Source organism: Capra hircus, chromosome 16 (assembly GCF_001704415.2).
Source record: "Capra hircus breed San Clemente chromosome 16, ASM170441v1, whole genome shotgun sequence".
Lineage (NCBI taxonomy): Eukaryota > Metazoa > Chordata > Mammalia > Artiodactyla > Bovidae > Capra > Capra hircus.
Window position 1 is genome coordinate 49,418,952 of NC_030823.1, and position 22,548 is coordinate 49,441,499.

At 55.9% G+C, this 22,548-nt stretch overlaps 1 protein-coding gene across 2 annotated transcripts; it reads left to right on the forward strand.

The window, feature by feature from the left end:
• NADK (NAD kinase) lies at positions 1,471 to 21,056 on the forward strand. 2 transcript variants are annotated; one of them, XM_018060497.1, is made up of 12 exons: positions 1,471 to 1,665; positions 10,661 to 10,882; positions 12,372 to 12,455; positions 15,513 to 15,642; positions 15,890 to 15,998; positions 16,112 to 16,197; positions 17,064 to 17,166; positions 17,611 to 17,765; positions 17,915 to 18,014; positions 18,078 to 18,247; positions 18,852 to 18,934; positions 19,358 to 21,056. In XM_018060497.1, the coding sequence occupies exons 2-12, from the start codon at positions 10,710 to 10,712 to the stop codon at positions 19,536 to 19,538; spliced, it is 1,374 nt and encodes a 457-aa protein (XP_017915986.1). In that variant the 5' UTR covers positions 1,471 to 1,665; positions 10,661 to 10,709; the 3' UTR covers positions 19,539 to 21,056. The 2 variants fall into 2 exon arrangements, with proteins under 2 accessions (XP_017915986.1, XP_017915987.1); XM_018060498.1 differs by having other exon boundaries at positions 1,497 to 1,665; positions 18,090 to 18,247.

Consider the following 22,548-nt stretch of genomic DNA (forward strand, 5'->3'; position numbering starts at 1 on the left):
GGGGGCCCTAGCCAAGCATTCGTATTATTGTGCTGCTGCTGCTGCTGCTGCTGCTGCTAAGTCGCTTCAATTGTGCCCGACTCTGTGCGACCCCATAGACAGCAGCCCACCAGGCTCCTCTGTCCCTGGGATTCTCCAGGCAAGAACACTGGAGTGGGTTGCCATGTCCTTCTCCAATGCATGAAAGTAAAGAGTGAAAGTGAAGTCGCTCAGTCGTGTCTGACTCTTAGCGACCCCATGGACTGCAGCCTATCAGGTTCCTCCATCCATGGGATTTTCCAGGCAAGAGTACTGGAGTGGGTGGCCATTGGCCTTCTCTGTGCTAATATCATCCAAAAAATGCAGCTCAAAAGGCTTTGCTTTTCTGTGGGTGTGGCTGGGGGGAGGTCACTTTGAGGAAGTGGTTGGGTCTTCAAAATAACCAGATATGGGGAAGTTTGGAGCTTGAGAAATCCCCCCAAATTCCCGCCATCTTTGCCCTGCTTGCCATTCACCCTTGATGATCCCATGGTCCTGTGGTCATGTAAGAGGTGTCCTTTGCTATGCCCAGGTGTGTTCAAGGTCTCTGAATACAGGGCCAGGAGTTCCCAGCCAGAGAAGATGTCAGCAGCAGGTATGCAGATACATAAATTTAAAGGCCAGGCTGCTGCAAAGGACCTCGTTGTCTGCACACGGCCTGGACCAGATGCTCTGTCCAGGAGGCCTAGGGGGAGAGGAAAAAGGTGGCTCACCCAGGCTCATTTACAGAGGCCCTGCATCATCGCATCCAGGAGCCCAGCACACCACTGGGTCACTTGACTCACTGCCCTGGTGGTGCATAACCTGTCAATTCAGCAAGACTTGGGTAACCTACCATGCCTGGACTTGGGGTTGCAGGAGAGCAGTTCCCTCTTGGGCCCTTCCTCCCTCCTCTCTAGGTCCTTCAATGAGGAAGCACAATGTTGGCAGGTCACCCTTGAGGGGCCCCGCTTGAGACCTTGCCTAGAGTCCCTCAGGTCCAGGGGGTGTGCAAGGAGCCGCCGGGCTGCTTGGGGTGGGCCAGGCCCATGATGGCAGGACCAGGCTGCTGCCTCCACCTGTGTCCTGTGCTGGCAGCCAAGGGGCGCAGTTCTATTCCAAAGTACTTTCCTTCTAAGCAGTGGTTAAGGAGTCCGCGGCAGGCAGTGTCACCACTAGCTGGGCCGCAGTCAGCCCACCGGGAGGGATGCGGGAGGGGCGGGGCCCGGGTTGGCGAACCTGCTTAGGATACAGCGAGGTGAGTAGATACCTAGCGTAGCCCTGAGGCCCCCGCTCCTCCCCAGAGGGCAACTCCTAGCCCGCGCGCACTCTGCGCACAGTGCCTCCAACCCAGGCCTCGGTCCCGCCCTCTGTCGAGGCCCAGCTTCAGAGCCGGCCTCCCCACCTGCGAGGGGCGGGACGAGCGTGCAGCGCATGCGTATGGCCCCGGGCGCGCATGCGCGGAGCCGGAGCGCGCCTGCGCACTGGCGGCGCGGGGGTATTGCTGCTCGGCGGGCCGGGTGGCCGTGGGGCCGGAGGCGGCCATGGGGCAGGGGGCGGCCGCGGTTCCAGGGGCCGGCTAGTGACGGCGAGCGGCGGCGGGGCGCCGGGACGCGCGGGTGCGGCCTGGCGAGGAGACGGCCCCGCAGGCGCCCGGGGCAGCGAACGGTGAGTGCGCATCCCCTCGGCCCGGCCTTCTGCCCGGGGTCGTGGGGTCGGGGTCGTGGGGTCAGGGTCGTGGGGGCGGGGCGGGAATGACCCTGCCCACTGACTGGCCACACCCTGCCCCGGGCGCCGAGGCAGGTGTCCGGGTGGCCGGACCTCGACCCCCGCGACCGCACTGTGAACGAGGTGGCGGGCCCGGCCCTCACGCGGGGCGGTCAGTTAGGGGTCCACGTCGCGCTATTCATCCTCGGAAAGCTCCTCTGTGCTCGGAACCCAGCGCCCAGCCGACGACCCCTGAGGCCGGCGGCTGGCCCGTCTGAGCCGGGTCCGAGCCCCCCTGTCTCTCTGCCTGTGCGTCCGCCGCGCTCTGGTTCTCGTGGAGCCTCCTCAGCCGCCGGGGACCGGGCCTGAGCCCAGGCTTACGCATTTCCTGCTGGACGGAGCCCTGGGCTCTGGCCGTGACCTTTGCCCCGTTGCGGGAACTCGAGGACGAGGACAGGGACCCGCAGGTGCGGCCGACGGGCTACGGCCCTGGGGCTCGGGTGCCCAGGTGTCCTGGGCCTGGCATTCAGGTGGGCGTGGGGTGGGCCCGAGTCGGCCCCGGGGGTGGACGGGGCACCCCGAGCCAGGCTGGAAGGGAGGCCGGGTTCACCCGCAGGATGACTGGAGGGGTCGGTTCTCTGCGGGGGCTGCGGGCCACCCCCCAGGCTCTGACCGACAGTGCAAGGGGCCCAGTCCTGCGGGCAGGGCTGCCGGCTCATCGTTTGCGATGTCCCCGACCCGCTGTCTCAGCCCAGAGTTCAGTGCGTGGGGCCGGGCAAATGCGTGTGTAGACTGTTGGCGAAAAGAGGAACCGGGTGAAGGTGGCCTGGAGGCGGGCTGTTGTGCAGAGAGCTAGGTGTGCAAATACCTGCTTCAGCCCAAACGCGTGCGAGATCTCCCAGGGGTCGGGTCTGCCACACTGAAGCCCCCCTCGCGTCTCTGATCCTGTTCTTCCGCCCAGCAGCCTCTGCCCCTCTGTGGGCCCAGTTCTGTCAGGTCCTGGCCAGCACTGGGCATCACCTACTGGCGGGAGAGGGGAGATTTAATAGGTACCTTTTATCGCCTCAGTGTTAAGGAGGGGTGAACTTTGCTTTTTCATTCAGTATTTTAGCAGGTGTATGTTGAGAGCTCGCACTGGGCATCATGTTATGTTTATATTTGTGTGTGACTTTTGCTTATGGGCATCACGGTGTGTCTCCTTTCCTTCTGGGGAAGTTCTTTATCTTGGTCATTATGCTCCAACACTTTTCTGTTAAAACTTCCCAGTGCGGATGTCTTTTGAAAATGAACTGAAATAATTCTAGACTCCCAGAAAGTTGTGAAAAACAATACAGAGGAACGCCTGCACTTATCCCCACATCCGTGGCACAGTGACGTGAACCCTGGCACCTCCGTCACACCCCTTGCTGGGGTTCACCACTTTTCCCACCACTGGGCACAGCTGTGTGGCTGCCACCACAGACTCAGATCTGGTGTCACCTAGGGAGCCCACCCCAGGCTCCCCACACTCCCTGGCCACCAGTGATCTGTTCTCCATGCGCTTGTGTTTTGTCATGTCAAGAAAGGCGTGTAAGGGACTTCCCTGGTGGTCCAGTGCTTTTGACTCTGAGCTTCTACTTCACGGGGCCCTGGTGGAGAACTAAGATCTCACATGCTACGTGGTATGCCCCAAAAGAGAAAGAAAGAATGAATGAAAAGCAAGTTGTATAAATGGGAGCATTTATCATGTGACCTTCCTTGCCCTGCAGTCAGCCTGGAGTCACCCAGCTGGTTTCAGAGTCCATGTCCACTCCCTCTGGTGGCCGGGCCTGCTCACCAGTGGGAACGCTTGGACTGTCTTTGGTGTTTGGCTGCTGTGAATGTTGAGGTGCAGATTTTTCTGTGAGCATCAGTGTTTCTCTGGGGTAAATGGCCAGGTGCACTTGCTAGGCTGTCTGTTTAGTTTTTAGTTTTTATAAGACGGCGTCAGCCCTTTCCAGAGTGTCTGGCCGTGTTCTGGTCCTGGGTGGTGTGTGAACAGGCATTGCTCTGCGACCTCCAGCGCTGAGTTGTCTGGCTGTTCCGGTCAGTGTGCAGTGGCATCTCACTGTGGTTTTAGTTCCTTCTGGCCCATCAGCATGGAGCATCTTTACACCTGCTTCTTTACCATGGGCACGTCTCATCTGTCCAGTCAGCTCTTGTCCACTTTCTAATTGGAGTGTCTGTTTTTTACTGTTGAATTTTGATAGTTTTTGCTATTTTATAGGTACAGATCTGTTGGATATCTAGTTTGTAAATATTTTCTGTCTGTAGCTTGATTTGTTTTTTGTTTTTTTTTTTTTTTGGCTTTCTTTACAGAGTCTTCCACAGAGCAAGTTTCTAAGAAGCACAGTTTACCAATTTTTTTTATCTTTTATGAAGTGTGCTTTTTATATCATGTACAAAAAAGATTCTGTCTAACTTTAGGTCCCGAAAACTTTCTCCTGCATTTTATTTACTTGTGTATTTATTCATGGCCATGCCATGTGGCTTGCTGGACCTTAGTTCCCTGACCAGAGATCAAGCCTATGCCCTCAGCAGTGAAAGCTTGCAGCCCTAACCACTGGACCACCAGGGAATCCCCTCTTCTCTATTTTATTATGAAGGCTTTCTAGTTTATGTGGAGTTAATTTTTGTGTCAGGTGTGAAGATTAGGCCTAGGTTTACTTTTTTTGCCTATAGATGTAAATGATTCCAGCACCCTTTGTTGAAAAGATTGTCTTTCCTTCCTTGAACTGCTTATATACATTTGTCAAAAATTAATCGAGTGTGTTTGTGTGGTTGTGTTTCTGGGCTCTGTCTTCGTTGACTTGTATCTGCCCTCCCCCAAGGCCACAGTCTTGACTATTACAGCTAAAGAGAAGTCTTCAGAGTCACTCATCTCCCTTTATCCTTCTTAAAAAACAAAAAAGTATGTTTGCTTTTTACACATACATTTTAGAATAAACTTGGCCATATCTACCAAGAAATCTTGCTGGGATTTGTGTAGAAATCACACTAACCCTGTAGATCAATGTGGGGAGAACTGACATCTCTGCTACATTGAGTCTTCTCAGTTACATCTTTGATTTATCTCATCAGGGTGTTTAAAATACAATTCAGCATACAAGTCCTCTGTGTATTTTGTTATATTTCATCCACTATTTTTTTTGGTGACTGAAGATGATGACCGTTTCTAATTTCAGACTACCTTCTTTGCCTGTTGCGGTGACATGCAGAACTGTGCTGATTAAGAGTGGTCAGAACAGACATCCTTGCCTGGCTCCCAGTCTTATGTTTTCACCATCAAGTTAATAGTAGTAGTAGCTTTTTTGTAGGTGCTCCTTACCAAGCTGGATAAAGTTACCCTTGATTCCTAATTGCTGAGAATTTTTACCACTGTTGGGTGTTGAATTTTTTCCACTTTCTTGCCCATCAGTTGGTGTATGTGAGATGGGTTACACTGACTGAGCCAGGCTTGCGTTCCTGGGATACGCCCCACTTGGTGTCGATTGATCCTTTTTAAACATTCTGTGTTGTGTTCATGTTGAGGATGCATCAAATAACGCATTACGCTGAGAGTCAGTGCGATGTAATTCTTAAACTGCAAGTAGAAGCTGAGACAGCATCACTGGCATTCTTAGCTGCAGAAATGATATCTCAGCACTTGTCCCAGGGTCTGTTGAGAGGCTGTTGGAGAGATTTGGGCCCTGGTAAGTGAGCTGCTCAGAAAGTCCTGCACTGCTTGTAGGTGGAGATCCCTGGTGGGGATGGGGGCAACATTTGAAACATTGTTAACAGACATAAATTCATCTCAGCCATTTAGATGAGAATTACTTTGAAGAATGGTTTGTTCTTTTGAATGAATATATTGCCCATAATAGCAAACAAAGTATGTAAAAATCCAATGATTATATAATCAGTTATAAGACTTTTGAAAATTCCAGCATCGTAGGATTTAACTACTTCCTTGTCTGTATTTTCTCAGGATTATAGTTATCTAACTGGATTATAGTAATCTAACTAGATAGTTACTTCTGTATCTTCTTGGGGTGACAGAATTTTCCACACCCTCCTAGGATTACCATATCACCTGCATCTTCGTCCACACCTTCTCAGGATTGCACTACTCTAACTGGATAGTTATTTCTGTGTCTTCTTGGGATGGTAGAATTTTCCACACACTCCTAGGATTACCGCATCACCTGCAGGCTCAGCTGGCTTTAAGGCAGGCTGGTGGCTCAGACGGTAAAGAATCTGCCTGCAATGCAGAAGACCTGGGTTCGATCCCTGGGTTGGGAAGGTCTCCTGGAGAAGGGAACAGCTACCCACTCCAGTATTCTGGCCTGGAGAATTCCATGGAGGAGGCTGGCAGGCTACAGTCCATGGGGTCTCAAAGAGTCAAACACGACTGAGCAACTTTCACTTTTCACTTTCCTGGCAAGCAGGTTTCAGGTTCTTGCAGCTGGTGCAGCGCCAGGATAGTGGTCTTCACGTTCTGTTTGGCCAGGGTTCTGACATCACTGCCTATAATCATTGTCTCTTGATCTTACATGTTACTGGAGCCTGGGGTGTGTGCCCTGAGATAACCTTATTGTCATTCAGGAGGGGCCTCTTTTCCAGAAGATGAGGCAGGAAGGGTCCTCTCTCCTCCCAGGACCCTGGGCATTTCTGCTGGGTCCCGTCGTCTGTGTCACTGAGGTCATGCCAGGGGCCCAGATACGAGCTCTGCCCTCCTCACTGTGTCACCTTGGGCTTTGGTCTCCTGGACACCTCCACGCAGCTCCTTGCAAGGGCAAGTCAGGCAATTTGAGTCAAGTGCTTGGACAGGGCCCGGCAGTGTGGGCATTGGTTCTGGTGCTCACTGGTCATCCTGGCCTGGAGTGAGTGTTCACACTTCCACACTATGATCCTGGCCTCCCTGGCCTGCTCTTCCCTATGGCTGATGTCCTAGGCCAGGGTAAGCATCCATACTCCTACACTGCGACAGCTATTCTTTATGTTATTGTTGTTCAGTAGCTAAGTCATATCTGACTCTGTGACCCCATGGAATACCGAATGCCAGGTTCTTCTGTCCTCCACTATCTCCCGGAGTTTGCTCAGATTCATGTCCACTGAGTTGGTAATGCTATCCAACCATCTCATCCTCTGCAACCCCGTTTTTCAGGTCTCAGAGTGAAGCCACTACCAGGCCTCTTAGTAACAGCTTAAAGCAAGTTTTTTTGTTTTTTTAAAAAACAATATTTCCTCTTAAAGTTGTGAATTCACGGTCCATCACAGCAGTTTGTAGGGTCCCTGTGGGGATTAAGTGATATATATGAGTGAGGCAGTCAGAGCAGGGCCAGCACGGGAAGGCAAGCAATGAGGTTAGTGATTGCATTTTTATCTTGGGCAGTTTTTACTGAAACGAGGGAAACGTGTACATAGCTTTTGTATATTAACTGAGCCCAAACCTGCCTTCTTGTATTTCTTGCGAATTTGTCCTGTGTCCTTTCAGGCATCGTGACCTTTCTGTGTAGCCAGACTCGTGAACTCACTCTGCCCCCTCCCCACCCCACCCCACGGCTGGTGGTCTTGTCCTCATCTCCCAGCACTTGAGGCCGCCTCGGGCTCTCCATCCCAGCACCCTAGCACTCTTGTGTCCTCCGCTAAGCGTTGCAGGATTCCCACAGACTCTTATCCAGACCCATCTATTTGGTGTGTCCCGGGTTCAGTCCTGAGAGCCTGTCTGGTTCTATGGTTGTCAGTGTTACCATGTGCTGACAGAGCCCAGCCCCACATGTCCCCGAGCTCTGGGCTTGAACTGTTAGCTGCCAGCACGTCATCTCCCCTTGGCCAGTAGTGATCACGTGAAGTCAGGCCCGAGAGATGCAGAGTTTCTGCAGCATTGCTCCTTGGGCTGCGAGGAAGGCAGACCTCTGTGAAGAAGAACTCGGCAGCAGGTGGTGGTCAGGGTTGAGGAGAAAAGGAACTGGGCACCTGTGGGTAGGAGCGGGAGGTACAGGTGTTCTCTTGAGCAGGTGGCATCTGAGCACAGATCCAAGGGACAGTCGTGTCACGGGTGAGGTGTCTCAACAAGTCGTGTGGCCATGCTTTCTTCTCTGTTGGGTAAATGTCTCAGAGTGGAAGTGCTGTAGCAGATGGCGGAACCATGCTTAATTAACATTTTAAGAAACCGCCAAACTGTTTTCCAAACTGGTTACCCCGTTTTCATGCCACCAGCACTGTCTGAGGGTTCCATTTCCTCCTCAGGCTCTGCGACACTTGGCATGGTCAGTTTTCTTACATTTTAGCTGTTCTCCGTAGGTGTGGGATGATGTTTCGTGGTTTTAATTTGCATTTCTCCAGTGACTAAGGATGCTGAGCATCTTTTCATGTGCTTTTCAAGATGCAACCAGTGTATCTTGGGGAAGTTGCCCAAAGTTGGTATCTTTTACCTGTTTTTTAATTGAGTTGTTTTCTTACTAAGCTTTAAGAATTCTTTATATATTTTGGAAGCAAGTTCTGTGTCATATATAAGTTTAGCAAATATTTTTTTGTCAGTCTCATATTTTCATTAAGATTTTTGTCAGCTCATATTTTCATTTTCTTAATAGTGTCTTATGAAGGGTTACAACTGTCTTACAAGGGTACATTTTAGTGAAATTCAGTTTGTCAGGTTTTAAACTTTGTACTTTTTATATCCTATTTAAGAAATCTTTGCCAAATCCATGGCCATGAAGATTTTCGCTAGTGGTTTGTTTTTTTTTTTTTAAGTTTTATAGCTTTTATTCTTACATATAAGTGTATGATCCATCATGAGCTGACCTTTGCCAACTTGTGAGAAGAACTGAACTTCACAGAGTTGGGTGTGGCTGTGGTATTTACCTGGAACGGTCTGGAGGAAAGATTGTCCTCTCCCTGTTGACTCCTCGGCACCTCTGTTGAGAACCCCCTGACTGTCATCTGGGTCCTTTGTCTACGTGTATGTCTCTGTGTCAGTACCACACAGTCTGGTTGCAGCAGCTTTATAGCAGGTCATCAGATCAGATAGCATTAGTCCTTCAACAGGGCTTTTTTTTCTTTTTTTTTTTGAGCTATTCTCAGTCCTTTTAAGTTTCCAGTTTCCAGCTGAATATTAGAATCAGCTTGTTACTTCTGATAGAAAAGGCTGGGCTTGGGAAGAATTGAGGTCTCACCAATACCATGTTCTCTGGTCTGTGAACATGGCATGTCTCTGCACTGACTTGTTTCCTTTCAGTTGTGTCCACGGTGCTTTGAAAGTGAGGTAGAGCAGGAAACCTAGCGATTCAGTATTTGTGTGTGTTGTGAAGTGACCACCACAGTAAGTCTGGCACCACATTTAGTCACCAGGCTTTTTTCTCATGGGAACTTTGAAGACCTCCCCTCTCAGCACCTTTCAAATAAGCACAACAGTCTCACTGACCGGAGTCACCATGGTACGCGCTACACTCTGTGACTGACTGACTTTACAGCTGGAAGTACGGCTCACTCTCCTGACTTTACAGCTGGAAGTAAGGCTCGCTCTCCTTTTGCTCACTACATCCCTATGTCTTATGTCTTAGTGCTACTGTAAATGGTATGTTTAAGCTTCAGCTTCTTTTATTTTTCTTCTTTTTTTGGCCGCATCACAGAGCTTCTGGGATCTTAGTTCCCTGACCAGGGATCGAACCTGGGCCCTGGCAGTGAAAACGCAGAGCCAGGGAACGCCCTGGCTCAGGAGCTTTTAATGGCTGCTGGAGCCTTTGGTCTGGGTCCGGTGTAGGAGTTAGCATTTCGCAAGCTCCTGATGTTAGTGTAGAGTGCATGTGGTGGCAGAGGACTCGGGGGCCCTCACTGCAGCCTCGTTGTAGAGGCCCCGGGCTTCTCTTGGCCCCTGCGCTGTCGCTTCTGATGCTGGCGCCTGCCTTGTGGTCCTGCCCCATTCCCCTCCCTTGTCCTCAGGGTGTCGCGATCCAGGAGGCAGGCTGAGCTGCTGGGCCTTTCTGAGCGCGGAGGATGGGCAGGCCCCATGGCCCCAGCTGCAAGGCCAGACCTCTCCCATTAATCAGTGGTTTCCTAAGAAAATGACCTTTTGGCCCAAATTCTCAGAGTGTAGCTCTTTCCACTCTCGTCCAAACTGGCTTGTTCATGTGGCTTTTGCCCAGGGTCTGCTCTGCTCTTTCTACTGGCTGGCGCTCTGGTTTCTGCCGTGTTTCTGTCACTTCTCTTAGGCTCGTTTGATTCTTGCTTCGGCTCTCTGACTAGGCCTTGGCTGCTGACTGCTGTTCTCAAGGACCTGGGGGCAGCTCGTTGGGTGTGTGGACCCGGCCTTCATTCCCTCTGTGCTGTAACATCACGTTGGTCTGGATGGGCGCGTGGACTGTGCTCGTGCTCCCTCTTGGCTGCAGCGTCACATGGGTATGGGTGCGGTTGTGAGCCCTCAGTGGCTTAGGAGGAAGTTGAGATGTTCCCAGGTGGTTGAGGACTGTTGTTTTGTGTCTGCTTCCATCTTTTCCTGCTTTACTGCATGTGGTTGGGAGATGAAGCTCTTGGAAATTGAAGTTTTCTTTGAGGACCGAATAAGTCAGTTTGGGCAAGTGTTTCTTTGGCCCTGGAGGAGGGTGTGGCTTTGTTTGCAGGACGAGGGTGCAGTGTGCCCATGGTTGGTCTTCAGTCGTGTTCACCCAGACTTTTCTGGGTGAGAGGTACCGCATGACCGTTAATTCTCTCATCAAAGTCCCAGCATGTGCCTGCGTGCTAGGCTGCTGGTTGTTAGTGGCCCCATGGCCCCATGGAGATTCATGGAAAACCACAGGTAGATTCCAGAGTTGTTAAGTGCCTTTGGGATGAAAACAGACTTCCCAGACTGGATAGGCTGGACTTCAGCCATTTTCCCTGATGAGGGGTGTAGGTGTGTGTGTACTTGCTTTACTTTATTTTATTGAAACAATAATAATATTTATTTTATTAAACCAAGGCATCCTGGGTTTTCGGGCCAAAGTCCTCCACGTCCATCAATTGCAGAAATGGAACAAGAAAAAGTCAACGGGAACAAGGAGCCGTGTGCAGAGGCGTCTTCGTACCGCTGTTCTGCATGCCATGGGGACGAGGACTGGGGCCCGGGCCACCCACTCCGGGGCCGCTCCAAGTCCCGCAGCCTGTCGGCCGCACCGGTCCTGGCCAGCGCCCGTGAGTTCAGGTACTGGCCTTCTGGGCCTGTGGGGGCGCTCAGGAGGCAGGAGGGGGTTGTGCTGGCTGGCATGGCCTCCCAGAGGGCACTCCCAGCCGACACCCCCCCCATGCCCATCCTCACTGTGGAGGCTGAGGTGTGGGGGTGCCGTCCAGTGTGGCCCCAGGCCCTGGGCACGTAATGGGGGTGGGGAGGCTATGCCGGCCTCGGTCATGCGAACGTCGCTCAAGTCCAGGGCGAAGCTGTCCTGGCCAGCACTGCCATGGGTGCGGGGCCTGAGATGCTTCCGTGTGAGCAGCTGCGCCACCCTCCTGTGTCAGAGTCCCAGTGGGGGGCGGGAGACCTTGGCTGCTGGCTCTGCGGGGTGGGGTGTTCCCGCCCTTTCCCTTCAGAGATCGTTGAACTTGGTGCAGTGGCAGCGGGTCAGAGGTGGCTGCTCTCAAAGGTTGACTGTGATGCAGACTTAGAGAAACCTGCTGTGAACAGCATTTCCCCAGAGGCCAGGCCATGGCCGGCGGCCGCTCCTGCATGTTCTTGAGCTGGGGAGTTGGGGGAGCCCTTGACCAGACCAACTCTCCTTGGCTCGGCTGCCCTTCACGAGACAATAGGAAATCTGCCTTGTCCGTGTGGGGATTTGGCGTTTGTTGAGCCTTGAGATGGGCAGAGACGAAAGCAAGTTTGCCATCTGTGTTTGGCTATCTTTGTGCCAGTATTTTTGGTGTAGAAAGGGACCATGAGGGGACCTTCCTGTGGTCCAGTGTGGAGGTGGCATATATCCCTGGTCAGGGAACTAAAATCCCACAAGTCATGTGGTATGGCCAAAAATTAAAAAAAATAACCAAAGGGACCACAAAGCCTCTGGAGCTGGCACTCTGCGTGAGGGTGGACACACCTCCGCCCTGTCTCCGTGGGGCATCCACATGGCTCCCAAGGACCGGCGCTGGACCTTGAGGGGAGGACAGGGAAGGCTACCGAGAGGTGTCGTCCCTAGGACGTGTGCTGGCCATGGTGCCCTGTGATTCAGTTGTGGCTGGAAATGCTGAGCTGCTGAAGTGCTGTCTTCTTCATCGACAGTACAACTCAGCATGGGCGTTTTGTTAGAACCTGGATGGCTGGGGGATGGTATCTGAGGTCTTAATTCCCAAGGACATGCCCAACAACTGGTCCTCAAGTAGACTTGCCTGGACAAGAATTCAGAGCCGCAGGCCCGCGCCCCATGGTACATCCCCTTTTTCTAGGGTGGGGCCCGGGTGCCTGCCCTGGTTTGGGTCCTTTGTTGTAAGGAGTTTCTGGGAGTCCCCTCTGAGGGCAGTGCCACAGCATGTTGCCCTCAGAGCAGTTCTGGGGATCAGGTGAGTGTTCTGGGACCGTTGCTCGGGTGCTGGCAATGGTGGTGCTCAGGCTGTTGGAGTGAAGATGGCAGAGTCTGAGAATCAGTGCCTCGTCCGCATGTGTGTCTCTCAGCAACTGAGGGCCCGCCCTGCATCCTCTCCCACAGGAGGACCCGCTCCCTGCACGGGCCATGCCCAGTGACCACGTTTGGACCAAAGGCCTGCGTGCTTCAGAATCCCCAGACCATCATGTGAGTCAGCGGGGGGCTCCACAGGGATGGGGAGCTATGGGAGGTTCTGATGCTCCGGGGAGCAGGGCAGGGGCCTGGCAGCCACATGGCACTGTCCCCGACTCCGCAGGCTGAGGAGGTGGTGGGGTCTGCTCCTTAGGCCATAGGAGCTTCGACAGGAAAAACTCAAGAAAAAATAACGTATTGCATGCTGATGCATTTGGTGACTCACATGTGTTTCTCTTCATTACTGTTGAAATGCAGAGATGTCAGTTGGTGTTTTTTGAAAATCTGAGGTGTTTTTTGAAAATCTGAGTTGACTTGTTTGAGTCCCGCCTTGTGGGCATGGCTTTTTTTTTTAAAGATAAGCCCTGCATTTTAGCAACACCCGCCATCTGAGAAACTAGTTAAAAACTAAGCAGTTTGGGTTGCTTCGCAGACACTTAGACCTAGGCTGTCTTCCCCACTCGTCCAGCGCCGCCTCCTAGCACTGGACGGTGCCAGAGAGGGGCCGTCGTCTGTTGGCTCTGTGTGTTCTGTCTTGGGGAGAAGACATGCAAATGGCTCCGGCCACCAGAGCTTGGCGAGGAAGCAGCAGGATTCCAACCAGCTCTGCGGTCGGGCCTGGCGGTGGGCTGCCCACTGCATAGACCGTCTGTGCCCCCTCCTCGAGGGAGCTGTGGAGGGTTGACGTCTGTGGGGGGTAGGCCAAGGCCCACACCCAGCACAGCAGCCACACTGGCAGCTGGCCCCCCAAACCCTTCGCCTGGCTGCACCCTGCTGTGTGCCCGCCCTTTGTGGCCTTCGCTGGCTGCCCAGACCCCTCCCTGCGCCCCAGCCCTGCACTGCCACGCCCTCCTCATCACTCACAGCCTGGCCTCAGCGCATGCTGGTGGCCCTTGGCCGTCCAACCATAACTGGCCGTTGCTGCCCTGCCCAGCCCGCAGCAGCCCAGGTATGTGTGCTTTGCCCTCACAGCCCTTGGGTGGGGTCTCAGGGCGGCATCTGAGCTGCTCCCCAAGGTCAGGTGGGGTTGTGGGGTGCTCCAGGCAGAGGAGCAGGTGCCTCAGAAGTGTCGAGGGCTGAGCAAGCAACTTTCTCTGCCCCCTGGCCCTGGCTCAGCTCAGTCAGATGGGCTGAGCACCTTGGTAGGGTGTGATCCCTTCCTGTGTGGTCCCTGCCCCTCCTACAGCCTGGCCAGGGGCAGGGGTTGTGTGCTAACCTGACTTCTCCCCTGGCAGTGTAGAGGAGCTGATTACGAGAGTCTTACCTTCTACTTGGTTGTCTCACATCTCACCAATGAGTGCGTGTTTTCTGTTATGTTGAAATGTTGGAATTACTAGCATCTGACGCCTTCAGCTTTTGAAACTGTGGCTCACGTGGGTGTCTAGCCAAGCTGTCCGGCGCCCAGAGCCTCCTTGGGAGGGGTCAGTATCCCTCTTCGCAGTGACCCAACAGGAAGTTGAGTGACCAGTTGGTGCCCAAGACCGAGCCGATGGCTCTACAGTGGCTCTGGCTGGGCGTGACTGACTCACAGGTCTGGAGGGGCTGTGAGCCTCACCTGCCTGGTCTGTGGGGAGGGGGCTTCAATGTCTACCTCACCAGCCAGGCAGACTTCCATCTGCCCTCCTTCTAGGCCCAGGGCCAGGTGGAGTGACAAGAGGCCCGCCAGTGCCCGCCCTCTGCGTGTAGGCCCCTCCCGTGGGCCAAGCCGGTTCCGCAGCCCAGGGCTGTTGTCTGCAGCTGGACAGGGCCCGTCCTGACCGCCCAGAGCGGCAGAGCTCAGCAGCCAGCTGGTGAGGAGCAGTTGTCTGAGGTCTGGCCCCTTTGCTGTTAGAGGCGATTGGACAAGAGGATGGTGTGAGTGCAGTAAGATCAAATACAGTTTGTTTGGTTTGAGTTTTCATTTTAGGAAGCTCTGCACTTGTTTTTTGCAGCCTTTAGCAAATCACTTTACTTTATGTTTTGCTTTCAGTTTTAAGGAGACAGACAGCGGGGTTATGGTGCCAGTGCACACTTGGGGAGTCTTGGGGGGGGGCTGGGGTGCATCGCACTCCCGCCGTTAGTGAAGCATGACCGAGATGCTGGGCACCCTGCACCATCCTCCTCCAAGCTGCGCGTGTGACCCAGGCTGGCGGAGGTGCTGGCAGAGGGCCATGAGTGACCCCCTCCTTTGCAGAAACGCCTGGAGAGGGTGAGTGATGGTCAGTCAGTGACAGCCTGCAGCCAGGGACCCACCACCTGTTTAGTGGTTCGCATCGTGGTGTGGACGGTTGCTGGTGGGGCCGTCAGGTTCTCAGGGAGGCACCGGCCATGGGGCGTGATCTGGAGCAAGTGTCTCGGTTGGGGAACTTGCATCAGAAGGTTCGCATGGCCTGCAGTCCTCAGGGCTGTTTCCCAACAGGCGGAGGTGCTGCCTGGGGCCCCACCCTAATGTGAGGGCTTGGCCTCAGACACCCTTGCCCCTGGGGGAGGGCCTGCTGCCCACAGACTGTACCAGGCCCTGCCCTCAGTGACCGAGGCTGGGTGCCACGGGACTCTTGGAGCTGTCGTTGGCAGGCAGGCCCAGCTGACTTATTTTGGTTTTTGCTTTTAAATTTTTTGAGTTTTGGGTTCACAGCAAAAGTGAGAAGAAGGTGCAGAGCTCCCTGTTGCACTCCTCCGTCATCATCCCCGAAGCCAGTGCATGTGTGACAAACAGTGAACTTACACTGACGCTTCGTCGTCACCAGAGTCCTCTTCGTATCAGGGTCCTGGACACGCGTGGTGACATGTCCTTGCCATTGAAATCACACAACACAGTCTCACTGCTCCAGATCCCGCCACTGGCTTTAAAAGAGGCTTTTACTGTGGAGGCGAAGGTCCACTGGGTTGCGTGGGCCTGGGTCACAGGGAAGCCCAAGTCTATATTGGCTGGTCTGGGTGCACCTGGGACGTCCTCTAAGCAGGTCCCTGTGTGGGCCTCATCCCGAAGGAGCCTCAGGCAGGGGCACAGCCGGGCATGGGGAGGGTCGCCATACTGTGCAGGTGCCAGCGGGTCAGCCTGGGGCCCGTGTGAGTGCTCTTCTCCCCTCAAAGGCACATCCAAGACCCTGCCAGCCAGCGGTTGACGTGGAACAAGTCCCCGAAGAGTGTCCTCGTCATCAAGAAGATCCGGGATGCCAGCCTGCTGCAGCCCTTCAAGGAGCTCTGCGCATACCTGATGGAGGTGAGTGAGCATGGGCTCCAGGCTCTCCTACCATCCGCTCAAGTCAGGAGGCCTCGTAAGCCAGGTGCAGGAGCTCAGAAGTGTGTACTGTGAGCCCAACAAAGGCACTTTGCATCTGAGAGACAGAGGAATCATGCCTCTCTCCCCTGACCCCATCAGAAAAGCCTGAGACACAGAAAGAGGCTTCTAGAAGACCAGCGCCCTGACCTGTCTTCCTGGTGGGGCTGACACCACCATGTCCTTCCAGGAGAACAACATGGTCGTGTATGTGGAGAAGAAGGTTCTGGAAGACCCCGCCCTCTTGAGCGATGACCACTTCGGGCCAGTGAAGAGGAAGTTCTGCACCTTCAGAGAAGGCAGGTTGTCCCTGGGTGGCAGGGTGCTGCCCCCAACCCGGCGGGCTCTCTGGTACCCCTGCCTTGGCCCGTGCCCAGCAGTTGGGGTGTTTGACATCTCCTGTGTCTTCCAGATTACGATGACATCTCCAATCAGATCGACCTCATCATCTGCCTGGGGGGCGACGGGACCCTGCTATATGCCTCCTCCCTCTTCCAGGTGAGGTCCCAGTTGCCTGAGGCCGTAGGGCTGCAGGCGATAGGACATGGAACTGGGACTGCTGTGGGTGCTGTAAGCTGTGCCAGGCCAGCTGATGGCGCATGAGGGCCCAGGGACTGGGCTGGGAGAAGGGCGACCCCTGGGAGAGCTGGCGTGCGGGCTGAGTGAGGGGGCCAAGAGTCGGGGGCAGGTGAGAGCAGCAGCCCCAGGCCGCCGGGGAGGTGTGGTGGGGGAGGGACTGTGGAGGCTGCAGATGGCAGGGATCTGCCGGGGAGGGACCTTGCCAGGGCGTGTTAGGAGGTCGGGTGGGCCCCCAGGGTGCCACCTGGAAGTGGGAGGGAGCAAGGGGGGCAGGAGGGTGGCGTCCAGCAGGGCCTGGGGCAGCAGCAGCTGGCAGAGGCCAAGGCTGAGGGTCCCGGGATGTCCCACCTCCTCAGAGCTCTCATTCTCTCTTGGGAGCCTTCTCAGTGGAAGTGGCTGCAGAGCCACCTGGTGGGACCCGAGTCCCACCCTAGGCTTCCTGCCCCGGCTGCCTCTTCCCTGGCATCTCTATGGGGGCTCACTGCCCTCCCAAGCCTGCTGGACATGGCCTGTGTGTGTCAGAGCCCCCATGTCCTGCCCTGCCACGCGTTCCTGTCCTCTGGCCAGTGGTCGGTCCCCCTGCCCCCGTTTCTTGTCAGCTCTCCAGCTGTTGTTCTTCCGGCTCCCAGGCTTCTGGCTGACCCTGCGCCCTGTGTGTCAGCACCGCCCCTCCCCCCACCCCCCAACCCTCGCAGGGACCGTCCAGGCACAGGTCCATCTGGGCTGGTGCTCACGCGTCTTCCGCGTGGACTGGCCAGCGAGTGACCTGTCTCGTTGGCTCGCAGGGTAGCGTGCCTCCAGTCATGGCATTCCATCTGGGCTCCCTGGGCTTCCTGACCCCCTTCAACTTCGAGAACTTTCAGTCGCAAGTTACGCAGGTGATACAGGGTGAGTTGGGGTGTTCCTGAGCCCAAGAGCAGTTCCCATGGGGGATAGTCATCCTGCGTGGTTTGGGAGGTTTTATTTCTTCTAGGTCCTTGTTAAACCTTTCTTGCATCTTCTCAATCCTTGTCTCCAGGCTATTTATCTGTGATTCCATTTTTGGGAGGTTTTTAATGATGCTGAGAACAGTGCTGAGTGCTTGGGGCTCAGAGGACTCTGATTCTGAGGGTCAGACACCTTGTCCTCACAGAGAGGAGCTGAAGCCACCACAGTTCAGCTGCCGTCTGTGTCGGGCGGCAATGGATTGATTTCCACAGGAGCCCAGGGTGTCGCCTTCCATTTGTGTGAAGATGGGAGGGGGTCCCTGGTCGAGGGGAGTGGGGAGCTCTTCTGTGGCATGACTGTCCCCACCTGCTGACTTCCCTGGGTGTGACCCCTGCTGGCCTCCAGGGAATGCAGCTGTTGTTCTCCGGAGCCGGCTGAAGGTCAGGGTCGTGAAGGAGCCCCGAGGGAAGAAGGTGGCCGTCCCCAATGGCATCAGCGAGAACGGGGTGCTGGCTGCAGGCCTGGACGTGGAGGTTGGGAAGCAGGCTGTGCAGTACCAGGTCTGTGGGCCTGCCCCTCCCCAACCAGGTTCCGGGCCTTGCCCTCGGGCAGGGGGTGCAGGGCAGGGGCTTTGGGCTGGACCTCCTAGGGAGCCTGGGAGCGGCCCATGCGCTGTTGCCTGCTCAGTGCGCGGTGGCCTCGCCCCCAGGTCCTGAACGAGGTGGTGATCGACAGAGGCCCCTCCTCTTACCTGTCCAACGTGGACGTCTACCTGGATGGGCACCTCATCACCACAGTACAGGGCGATGGTAGGTGGGCATCAGGCCTGCCCGAGGGTGGGCGTGGGGGCAGTGCCCTAGCCTGACCTGCAGCCTGTCCCGCAGGCGTGATCGTCTCCACCCCGACGGGCAGCACGGCGTATGCGGCCGCCGCAGGGGCGTCCATGATCCACCCCAACGTGCCCGCCATCATGGTCACGCCCATCTGCCCCCACTCGCTGTCCTTTCGGCCCATTGTGGTGCCCGCGGGGGTTGAACTGAAGGTCAGAGCCCCCACCCTTGTTTGTTGGAGCCCTTGTGGGGCTGCCTGCCTGCCCTGCTGGGGGCGGGAGGGACTCTGTCCACGCTGGCCTTTCGTCATGTGTCCTGTGCCCCAGAGGATCTAGTCAGCCGGGCGGGGCTCTCAGCCTGAGTGGGTGGGGACAGTCGGGGTGGGGAGACCCTCAAGCGATTAACCACTGCTGCCTGGCACGTCCCTGGGGCCACATTCTGGTGTCTGACTGGCCTCACTGCCCTTCCACATCCACCTCTTCTTTCCCTGGCCTGAGCTCCCTGCTACAGGCCACCATGGGCCAGCACGTCCTTGGTGTGAACCTTGGCGGGCAGGGCTACATCTGCTGGACACAGCTCCAGGCCTCTGTGCCCTGTGGGCCTCTACCCTGTGGTTGGTGTCCGCATAGTGCAGTGACTTCATGGCCTGGAGCTGACCGTGGCGTGTGGTGGGCACTGTGTTGCCTATGAGGTTGTTCCTGGCCAGTGCGGTGCCCCAGGGTGGGGTCCGTGGCACTTAGCTGTGCTCAGAATGCATCTGATCCTCAGAATCAGAGTCCTCTGAGCCCCCCACACGTGCGCTGCTTGACCCTTCAGATCATGCTGTCACCAGAGGCAAGGAACACTGCATGGGTGTCTTTCGATGGACGGAAGAGACAGGAGATCCGCCACGGAGACAGGTGTGTGGACTGTTGGGTGCAGTGGCCAGGGAAGGTGGGCCCAGGGTGGCTGTAAGCTGTGGATCTCTGCCTGGGTGATGGCGCCCTACCAGCTGCACCTGCTCCTCGTCTTCCCACCGCCTTGCCCTGGGAGTCCCCTTCACTGACCTGGGTGGAGTGAGGGGGTCCACGGCTCTGTCCTGGGGGGCACAACAGCACCACTGAGCTTCTAGCCCGGCTGTCCTCAGGGCCAGACTGGAAATGGCCAGGTGCCCATGACACCAGAGGACATGGGGCCAGGCTGCACAGCAGAGGGTACAAGCAGAGCTGAGGTGGTCCAGCAGCCAGGCTGTCGAGGGCCCTGCATGGTGGGCGGCGAGGGGCTCAGCTCTGTGAGGGGGCTCAGTGCCGGGAGGGGCTACGTTCACCTCCTTTCTGCTGCAGCATCAGCATCACGACCTCTTGCTACCCTCTTCCCTCCATCTGTGTCCGTGACCCCGTGAGCGACTGGTTCGAGAGCCTGGCACAGTGTCTGCACTGGAATGTGCGGAAGAAGCAGGCCCACTTCCCGGAGGACGAGGAGGACGCGGACGCGGAGGGCGGGGAGGAGCAGGCGGGGAGCTAGGCCGGTGCCCTGTCTGTGCTCTGTGAACGTCACGGGCCCCGCGCCACTTGTCTCTGGCCAGAGGAAGGGCCTGCAGTCTGCCTTGTGTCGACCAGATCAGTTGTTTTTAACGTTTTAAATCTGACATTTCTGCATTTCTGAACAAGCCAGTCAGCAGGCCACACAAGCTCTGAAGTCAGCCCAGGCACACCCACCAGGCAAGCAGTCAGAGCCCACCCCAGTTGGGGATGGCTGAGCCAGGTGGTTATGGCTGAGCTGGGTGGTGGGCTCCTTGTGATTCCTTGTCAGGAAACTTCCACGAATCAGTCTATTGAAATTGAGAGGGGATCAGAATGAACGGGTCTATCCTACAGTCTTGAAAATAAACGTCTCACGGCCAAAAATCTCCCTTCAGCTTCACAATGTCCCTGAAAGCCACTGGGGGGAGTTTGTGCCGAAGCTGCTCCCCAGCCAGGCCTCCTGCCTCAGTCCCCAGGCCTGGTCTCCTCCCTGCTTCCGGTGATGCCATGGCAGGCAGGGGTCGGACCACACACATTCCTCGGGAAGCAGGGGTGTGCCTCCCCACCCTGGAAGGTGTTTTCAATCCTGTGTCTACTTTTTAGAGATTCTTTTAAACTTTTCTGAGAGTGCTTATGTACAGATTTTCTTGTACACACTGTGAGATTTCTGCGGGAGGGCTTGTGCTGTGAAGTGGGACCATTCTGTGCTGCCCAGGTGGCCATCTAGAGAGCTGGGTGGCTCTGCTCAGAAGGTCTGGCACTTGGTGGACCGGGAAGGCGTGCTTCTGCTCTGGCTTCTCCCCAGGGGCCTGGCTTCGAGGGCACATCTGTTATTCCAGCCCCTATGCCTCTATTGCTGGCTGACCGGCTGCCTGGGGCTGGGCACACATGGAGTCTTGTGAGGGTTGTGGTCAGTGGGCCTCTGGTTACTGGTGCCTAACGGGTATCCTGGTTTTGAGTAACTGAATTCTTTCTGAGCTGCGTTTTCACCTGTGAAATTGGCCAGAAACGATGGAGGGCCTGTACTTTCTCGAACTCACTTCTGGAGGGCCAGAGGCCGGGAGGTTGAGCTCCGCCCTCCTGGAACATGATGGTCTGATAGGAGGGCATCTGGGGGCTCCAGGGCCGGCCCTGCAGCCTGAGCACCGTGGCCACTGTTCAGGTGTCTGTTGAGAGCTGTCCACCCGAGTGGCTGTCTGGGCAGCTTGGCCAGTGCTGGGGTGGAAATGGGCTCCTACCCTCTGCCCGCGAGCTCCAGCACGGAGCGTGGCCCACCAGGCCTCCCACAGGCTGAGGGGGCGACACCCCCAGCTTTAGCTCCAGAAGAGTGGTCAGAATGCAGGTCATGCATTCAGACAACAGAGCAGGTACAGAATGATGGGGAATGACCTAGGAAACTTTGGGGTTTTTGAAGTAAATTCTTAATGTTTCATATTGTTAATATCTTGAAATTTGTTAAATGTTGAAAGCCTTATTACTATTTTCAGATTCTTTCAATAAACAGACTTGTTTAAAAATTGGGGTTTAGCAACAACTTTATTTGGTTCTTTGTAACCAACACCAAATCACGGAGTGGGTGGGCGGGCCTGGGGAGTCCCGATGCACTGAGGCTACCCCTGGCACACCTGTAGAGTGTGGGGGCAGTTCACACTCCAGCAGCACCCCACCCATCACATCCTGGGGACAGGCTTCTGGGCCTATCCTGCAGGAGCCCAAGCTCTGGGCCAAGGGTGCCCCACGGAGGCCAGCGGGTGCATGGTCCCCTCTCTGGCTCTGGGCCTCCCCCTCTTGGGCCTGGGCTTAGGCGGGGCCAGGCTTTGCCAAGAGCCTGAGCAGGTACTTTGGACACAGACACAGCCTTGTGGGCTGGGGCCTGGGAGCTGTGACAAGCACCCTGTGGGCACTGCTGTGAGGCCAGCACAGGACAGGTGCAGTGGGTGACCCAGCAGCGGAGCGGCCCAGGGCCTGCTCGTTGGGGTCAGAGGCATGTGTGTACGGTTGCCTCCCCAGCTCCCTTCGCATCCAGGCACACGTTGGAGCATGACCCCATCCTGCATGGGAGTCTCAGTGGCTCTGAGGCCTCTGCTATCTCCTCTGCAGTGGGGCTCGGTGGCCAGCATGTCTGCCTGGAAGCCAGTGTGTCCTTGGGCAGTGGGGTGGGCATGCTGTCGGAGCCCAAGTTTCTATGGACTTAGCTGAGCATGCGTGGACCCCAGGCTGGGCCCTGCTGCTCCAGGAGCAGAGGATCTACTTGAGGGCAGGAGTCAGCCCACTGGCCAGGGTTTCTGGATCGCAGGTGCAGGCTCTGTTGGCACAGGCACCACCTGCAGGGTCACCGTGCTTATCAAAGGCTGTTATCTCTGAATTTGACCTTCCAGGCTTTGTGGAGCACATGGAAGGGGGCAGGGAGCTGGAGGCACAGAGGCTGCAGGATGGGAGGGTATTTCTGTGGGCTCAGGCCTTTGGTCCCTCAGAGATCCCAACTGTCAGGGTGGTGGCCTTTCCTGGCCTGTTTGACCTCCTCCCAGGCCTCAGTGCTGGGCACCCACCCAGCCGATCTCCCTTCTCTCTCAGATCAGGCTCCATGTCCAGCAGTTCCTGCCCTAGGGCAGCCTGGGCCAGGCCTGTCCTGCTGAGGTTCCCATACCCGGGAGCCACTGGCTAGAAGGACACTGGAAGTCTGCCAGGGTGCCAACTGGGAGGGGGAGCTGCTGTGGAGATGGAGGCCCTGTGGGAGGGGTCTGTCGGAGGAGCCCAGAGAAGTTGGGAAGGGGGTGTTGGGGCCAGGGGTGGGGGTACTTGAGTCACCACATCAGGGAGTAGGCTACTGCTGGCATATTTCACCCCAGAAGGGCCAGGCTGGAGCTTGGGCTGCGTCCAAACCAGGAAACACCAGGATATTTGGTGGAAGAGGTGAGGTCAGGGTGGGCAAGGCCAAGGAGGAAGGAGCCCACAGAGGACACTCAGGGCTGGTCTGGGCACTCTATGGGGAGGGCATCTCACCCCTAGAA

What these genes read in the sequence shown, in the direction of transcription:
- NADK (XM_018060497.1), top strand. Translation starts at nt 10,710, where the DNA reads ATGGAACAAGAAAAAGTCAACGGGAACAAGGAGCCGTGTGCAGAGGCG. An exon ending in TCTGCGCATACCTGATGGAG is followed by an intron (nt 15,643 to 15,889) that starts GTGAGTGAGCAT and finishes ATGTCCTTCCAG; the next exon opens with GAGAACAACATGGTCGTGTA. An exon ending in CCGCGGGGGTTGAACTGAAG is followed by an intron (nt 18,248 to 18,851) that starts GTCAGAGCCCCC and finishes TTGACCCTTCAG; the next exon opens with ATCATGCTGTCACCAGAGGC.